This window comes from Calliphora vicina, chromosome 5, assembly GCF_958450345.1.
Source record: "Calliphora vicina chromosome 5, idCalVici1.1, whole genome shotgun sequence".
Lineage (NCBI taxonomy): Eukaryota > Metazoa > Arthropoda > Insecta > Diptera > Calliphoridae > Calliphora > Calliphora vicina.
The window spans coordinates 69,171,538-69,179,132 of record NC_088784.1 but is presented as its reverse complement, the minus strand read 5'-3'; the positions used below and the strand labels follow the sequence as shown (position 1 = coordinate 69,179,132).

Sequence of the window (7,595 nt, the reverse complement as noted above, 5' to 3'; positions counted from 1 at the left end):
TACCTATGTTTATCCAAATAATACTTTAATCCAGGTCTAGTAAAAGTCTGGTACCTACCACTAACAGTCTGAATCATGAGGCCCTTGAGTTCCTATAGTCAAATCTACAAAATCCTCCAATGCAACCTTGTTACTTCGTAGTGTGCCAGTATGGATTTAATCCTGTAAACCTTTATATCCGCGACTCCGTGAAACAAAATTCATATAAGATCATTCATATGGCCTCAGTAAAGTTGACTCATCCTATCCTCAATAGGCTGTGATGTCCATGACCGCATTTAGTGTGATCCTTAAGTCTCCGCTGAAGCCGAGCTAGACACACCTCTGAGCACTGGCCAGTTACAATACACAACTTATCTGTAGATCGGATTTACCAAGTTCGGTTCCAAATTCTTACCTATTTAGGCGTAGTCTCTTGTAAATATATCCACCGGATCCAGATCAGTCCGCGAACGCTTTAATTTATGTTGTTTAGGAGGCTAAGAACACCAGAAGCACAAGGTTGATGTGTGGAGCACTTATGCCGAATGACGGGCAGCTTCTACTGCTAACAGATTTCACTTGTTACACTTCAAATTGATTTTGTTTTTTAGTAATTATTGTTGATATTTATTTCACGTTTTTTGACATAAAGGAATCATAAAATTACGTTTTTATATAAAAGAGTAAAAAGTTCCATCAAAATCTGTTAACAAATTTTATACTCTTTTATGAAAAACCCCCAAATATTAAAAAAATTATACATTTAACCCGGTTGTTCATATGACTAACATATCCCGATTTTAGTAAAATCTTAATTCCTAGGGTTAGCAAGGGGATCCAAAAATTACAAACACACATTTAACATAACAACGTAAAAATCTTTATTATTCTCAATTTATGAAATCTTCGTTTAACCCAAGAAACCACCACCTATGCCAAATCCTTTAACTTTAAATTTAGCCACTCCAAAACCAGCACCAAAACCACCTCCATAGCCTCCAAATCCACCGCCATAACCGCCACCATAACCACCGCCATAACCACCTCCGTAATCACCATAGACTGGATATGATGGTATTGTTGTTACAACTGGTACTTGTGTTATAACTGGATAACTGGATACTATCGATATTGGAGGAGGAGCGTATACAGGAGCTGCAAAACCACCACCTCCTATAACACCTACGCCACCAATTACACCACCACCTCCAATATGTCTTGAATAACGTTCACCATTATAATCACTTTTTTGTAGAGTTTCAACTGAAGCAGTTTCCAAATTGTTTTGTGCTGTTGCCACCGCAGGATAATCCTCCACTAAAGTGGCCGTTTCAGCCACATTTGTTGTAGCTATCGGTTGACATAATCCACAGTGTATTGCCACAAATAAAATAAACAATTTCAACGTTAACATATTTTAAGTTTTATTTATTATTCGTTATTACTTTACTACTACCACTTCTTTGGCCAAATTATACTCAATTAAATTTGTTGGTTTCAGCAACATTTTCTATTTATGTGTTTTAAAAAACATTTTGAATTTTCTAGTCGAATTCGCCAGACACAGACACACATTGTTCCAATTCCAAATTTATTTTAAAAATTTACACCTTTTGCAGCATTGATGGGAGGTATGGCGTGGACTGAATGAGTAAAGAGCAAAGTGTTCTTTTGTTGTGCGAAAAAATCCCACAAATATGAGAATAAGTAGATGTTTACAAATACATATTTCTTTATAATGATTATAATTCATCCATACTGACTTAAGTTGTTTTGAGTTCAACATATTGAAAAAATATTCATGGTTGGTATCACGAATATTTATTTTCACATTTTTAGACTACAAGACATGTAAAATAGTTACCTTTTCCATCACACTTCTGGAATAGTCCAGGTATTCAAAGAAACTACTAAAATATACACAATAAAATATTGAGAAGGGTTCGTCGTACAAAACATCTTAATTTCCTATACCACCATAGTGACGAGGTTATGTTGATTTTGTGCTTATGTTTGTAACGCACAAAAATATTAGTCCAACACCCACCTTAAAGTCCATGTAAACCTTGTACACAAAGTACAGGTTACATTTGCAGATATTTCAATAAAAATTGATAAGTACAATTATTCAGTCCAATGACGAAGCCTTTTGAAATCGGTCCATTATTTCGCCTAGCCCCCATACAAATGTCTTCCCGATATGTCATAAATGTCTGATTTATATAGGTAAGTTTTATATAAAAGGAAATCACATGTACATTTTTTTGCGGATCAATCCCACTTCAGAAAATCACACTAATTAGCATAAATCTCTTTGAAATGTTGGTATCCACATAAATAGGTTTCATATAGAAATAGATCACACAACCTAATTTCATGACAATCTGTCCATAATTGGTCATAGCTCCATATATGACCAACTACCAAAAATTACTTTCGGAAAAATAATATTGATATTTTTAAATAAAATTATACTCCGTGTAGGGTAATATATGGTCGGGATTGACCGACTTTCTTCCTTTTCAAATCGTACGATTAGTTTTCGAGATATTTTCCTTTTTAAGTTTTCACTATAACCCCTATTTCAATTTAAAATCTACGAAAGTTAAACTCTTAATAAAGTATTTGTTACTATAATCACTATAATATTGAATAATGTTTGCATGATACTAAATTGGCAGACTTCCAAAAGAACACAGTAGAAGCAGAGTTATGAACCAAAATGTAAAATAACCTTAAAAAAAATAATTGATAATTTTTACATATTACACTGTGCAACAAGAAAATCTTTCCCGAATGAGACCAATGGGAAATGAAAGTAGATAATTAGTATACCAAAACCCCCAAAGGGTTTTTAAAAGTTAGCTCGTGTTTTAAAGTTATTCGCCTTTAAAGTTCAGGTTATTTTACATTTTGGTTCATAACTCTGCTTCTACTGTGTTCTTTTGCAAGTCTTCAAATTTTGGTCGTGTATTTTGGACGTGAGAGTGTTTTACACAGACAGACATAGCTCAATCGATTTAGAATCAATCCATACACAGTTTGTCAACTAATTGTTTTCAAAACAAAAATATTGTAAAGCATTTAATTTTAATGAAGACAAACACTAACAAATATTAAGTTTTTTTATTATTCATCTTAGTACGATTATTAATTTATTTATCTTAAGTATAAGTATGCTGTAAGAAAAAGTATAAATAGGAAAAAACATCAATAATATGTTGCCAAACAATTGTTTTCAAATTTTTACACTGACAATTTTAATTAGAATTTTTTTTTCTTATTTGGACAATACTGATGACGCCAGTTGACATACATTAACTTTGGACTACAGCAATTAATATAACGAAGTTTTGTAACAAAAACAGAAAATAAAAAGATGCCAGGAAGCGAACCTTTTTGAAAATTATTCAATCAGTTTATTATCAAATTATAAGAAAAATCTCTTAAAAAACTTTAGAAAATGTTTTATTTGCAACTAAGAACTGTGTATAACATTATAAACCGTACTGGGAAGGAAGAATAATTGAAATTAAATAAATCAACTTGCAGAGAAAAAGCTCTTACAAAACGAACTGAAAGAAAATAATAACTATTGAAACAAATCCACAAACAGGCATGCAGAGGATCTTAAAAATGAATGTGGACTATCAGTTTCGCATGAAACAGTTCAAAAATGTCTAAATAAAAACAAATGTTCATCGCGAGTAACTATAAAGATGCCGTAACTTTCGGGCAAAATGTAGATTAAAAACAACACTTTGCTATTGATCACATTTTTCTGTCAATAGAGTGATGTCGTTATTTATTGTGATGAAACAAAAATATTGCATCTGCGATTGATGGTAGAGGTGTACGCACAGAATATTAGAAGATTAATTTACCAAATCGCTAAAAATAGATGTATTGTTCCATAGTACTTTATTTTGAAAACAATTATTTGACACTCTTGAATACTGTCTTATTTTTTTTCCTACATTCTTCCTCACTATAATTAGAATTTTAGGTTTCCTTTGTCTTACTACTTTAAAATAAATAAAGAAGATAAAAATAAGATTGTAAGAAAAAATCTGCAAAAAATAAAAAAAATATTCTTTTTATTTATCAATTAAATTATAAATATGTTGAATATTTTCAGTTTTGAAAACAATTTATTGACCAACTGTACATAAATATATAAATGGCTTTGTAAACGGCTAAACCGATTTTATTGAAATTTGGAACGTAGATAGATCCTGACTAGGATGTATCAATAGGCTATATCTTTTTTCATAACTTGGACCTCAGAGGGACAAAAAGGGTAAAAACGGGAAAAATTAGTACCTTCAGTTTTTAAACATTGAATATGTATCATTGTGCGCTGTTTGCTTGAAAATAGGAGGGTTTGGATATATGGACGTAACACCACTTCGTTAAAGTTTTCAAACTTTATACGAATCAATTTCTTATCACTGTATGAAGTTTAACCAAAAAATAAAGGGATCGCAACAGGGGATGAATAACCTCCTATACAAAGTAAATAGTTATTTCTATATATTTTGAGAACTATAATCGCAAGATTCTTTAAACTCTATTCGAATGGCTCTCTTATCATTTTACATAGTTTCGCTGAAATTGAATTAGAAGGCGTGGCACATTCTATACAAAGTAGATAGTTAATTTCAAATATCTGGAGAACTATAAATGTATTGTATTTCAATTTTTTTTTTAAATTTTACGTAATTTGTCTGAAAATGGGTGAGTTATTATTAGTCGACATGAAACCTAACATACAAAATAAATTGATATCAAATATCTGGTGAACTGTATTAGAAAACTCCTTCAAACTGTATTAGAGAAATCCATAAAACTTTGAAGGATTTATTACGTTATCATGATATATAGCTGGCTAAAAATCTGCAGGATTGGATAAGTTATTTTCGAATATTTGGAGAATAATAATTGTGAAAGTCTACGGATGTATTAGGTACTTACCAATACTTTGCAATGTACGAGGTTATGCTACAAATGGGCGATATCGGAACAGTGAGTGTAGGACCTCCAACACAAAGAAAATTGCAATTTCGGGAATCTTTAATAACTTTCTTATATTTTCAAGATGTTTGGCTGAAAATGGGCTGAATCGGCTTTGTGGGAATGACCACCCTCATATAAAGAAAATAGTTATACTTGAATATCTGGAGAATTAGTTAAAGTAAAGCTTGAAATGAGTTATTTGGTTACTATTGAACATAATAGATATAGAAATGGGTAGGATCAGAACAAGTTGCCAACAAAAATTAGGCTAGATAGATAATTCAATATTCCTTCAAATTTTGAGACACAAATCCTTGCTTTGCAATATTGATTTCAATTTATTTAATTCAGGTGCTTAACTTTTAAAATGTTTTAGTGCAGAAGCAATATAAGTAATATTTGTATTAATTCTCGATAAAAATTTCAAAAAAAGCATCCTTAATGCAACCAATCCATAAATATCTTCAATCGTTTCGATTTCTTTGTCAACATTTCCAATACAAATAGAAAAATTGAAGTTTGACACATCATACCACATATGTAAAACAATCCACGTAAATTGTCAAATGTTATACGACTTACATCCTGCGTCTGAGTATTCGTGGACTTTAAATTTGAATGAACGTGTTTCTGAGCAATGTGCGATGTTATGCCCGAGTCGATAAATAATTTCAATTTTCGATTGAAACTATCTTGCAAAAATGAATGCTTATTAAAATACATGACACATTGATAGGAGTGTATGGTCTCTGCGACAGGAATCAAAGAATGAATACTGCGATTCTTGAAATGATAATGGGCCCAGTAGTCCAAAATGACAGCTCCCGTTAAACGTGCCTCACTTGATTGTACGTGCTGCATCAGTGAAGAGCGATCTTGCCAAATTATAGTTTTATTCCTTGGATAGAAACTGTTGTATGTGGAGTCAAGAAGAGTGTAATCCAGAGCAATAAGTTCCGCTATAGTTTTAGGTACTGGCACGCGTTTTGCTAGTCTCAGACTATCAAACATTTTGCCCAGATAACCACTGCGTAATTCCAGGGCCAATATCATCCATGACATAAGAAGGAATCGAGCAAAATTTCGTTTGGGCAATATTTGAGTTGGCATCGAATAACCCAGAAATGTTATAATCAAATAGAAAGTGGGACTCTGATTATTGACACCAAATATAAAATCACGTATCTGTGTTATTTTCAAACGATTAATTACTTGAATTAACAAAATGGATACAGCGAAGAAAATTAATAGAATAATCCAGGTTGGTTTATCCAGGGGATTTATCAATTGCTTAATGGGCCCAAAAAATATATTGCCACGAACCACAAACTTATAGGGAGTCGTGTGATAGGCAAATGATCTGCTGAATAAGTAATCATACTTCATTGTGGAACTCAAGCCACCAATAGCAATTTGAGCATGCCTAAACTCCAGCTGAAATGAAAATATTTAATTATATATACTAGTGAATGACAATAGAATGGACACATTTTTTGATGTGCTCTTAATACTTACATCGTGAAAAGAACCCGTCGAATTATAATATAAACCAATCTCACTAAATTCTCCACTAAATCGCATGTGAATTTCAAAATTCAGTGTCTTTGCCAGCAGCTTAAGAATTTCCCCTTCTATTCCGCCCAAACGTTCCATGTCCATTAAATGAGTTGAATTTTCCACAGCTCCAACAAATGTTATAAAAGGCTGCAAAAGATTAGCAGAAACCGTTATTGGGCAACCAAAGAAATCGCTTAAAATTGTTGGAAACAAGAAATCATATTCAAGACGCCCATTTTCATAACGATTGACTTCTCGCACCATTATATCTGTATTGCACATTTTTAAACTATACAACTGATACGAATAGAAGCCAATGTAATGCTCCTTTACTTGATACATAACAACGACATTTTTCACTCTGAGTCTTAGACACATATTAAAAATTGTTATGAGATTATTATCCAACGACCACTCAGAACTCCAGATTAATAAAATGAAAAAATAAAAATCACGTTCATAATAACTATGGGGAATTTCGAACTGCAACGATCTGAAATTGTAATAATTAACAATATTATTAGAAATATTCTTAGGTACTCTTTATAATGCAGCTCAACTCAAATGTCGAATAGGAATCCACCACAAATAAATTGTAATCCCAAGGACGATCATCAGATTCTGCAAAAAACAATTGAATACTAAGTGTATCATTTAAATCGTTGAAAAGGTAGTGCAAAAGTGATGTATGGTACTGCTTGTATTCTTTACAAAAATATTCACACTTTCCCCTAATAACCAATGTATTGGTTTCGGGTCCTATAAATCGCTTCGTCATTAGCATGGCCACATCTAAAAATTCAACGGAAAAGTGCCTTGCTTCACGTGATTTATTATCTAAAATGGAATGGGCTTCAACAATTGGAACCAATAAAAAGAAAATGTTGCACAAGTACAAATAAATGTTATTGTTAGATTTTAACATTGTTTATTGCTTGTTTAAATAAACTATACTGCGACTTTTCAATTGTTACGAAATTTTAGTAAAATTTTAATACATATAAATTTACAATGTAATGTCTGATGTGCCAAAGCGAAAG

The 7,595-nt window shown here is 32.0% G+C and overlaps 2 protein-coding genes across 2 annotated transcripts; both read right to left on the bottom strand.

Annotated features, from left to right (window-relative positions):
• Positions 1–839: 839 nt before the first annotated feature.
• Positions 840–1,431, bottom strand: LOC135962261 (shematrin-like protein 2). Its single transcript, XM_065514102.1, has one exon. It carries the CDS (start codon positions 1,394–1,396, stop codon positions 893–895), a length of 504 nt encoding a protein of 167 aa, XP_065370174.1. The 5' UTR covers positions 1,397–1,431; the 3' UTR covers positions 840–892.
• A 1,715-nt stretch (positions 1,432–3,146) lies between these two features.
• Positions 3,147–6,933, bottom strand: LOC135961347 (uncharacterized). Its single transcript, XM_065512844.1, has 3 exons — positions 6,514–6,933; positions 5,581–6,432; positions 3,147–3,161 (listed from the first exon to the last, which is right to left on the bottom strand). The coding sequence occupies exons 1-3, from the start codon at positions 6,931–6,933 to the stop codon at positions 3,147–3,149; spliced, it is 1,287 nt and encodes a 428-aa protein (XP_065368916.1).
• Between the last annotated feature and the right edge of the window lie 662 nt (positions 6,934–7,595).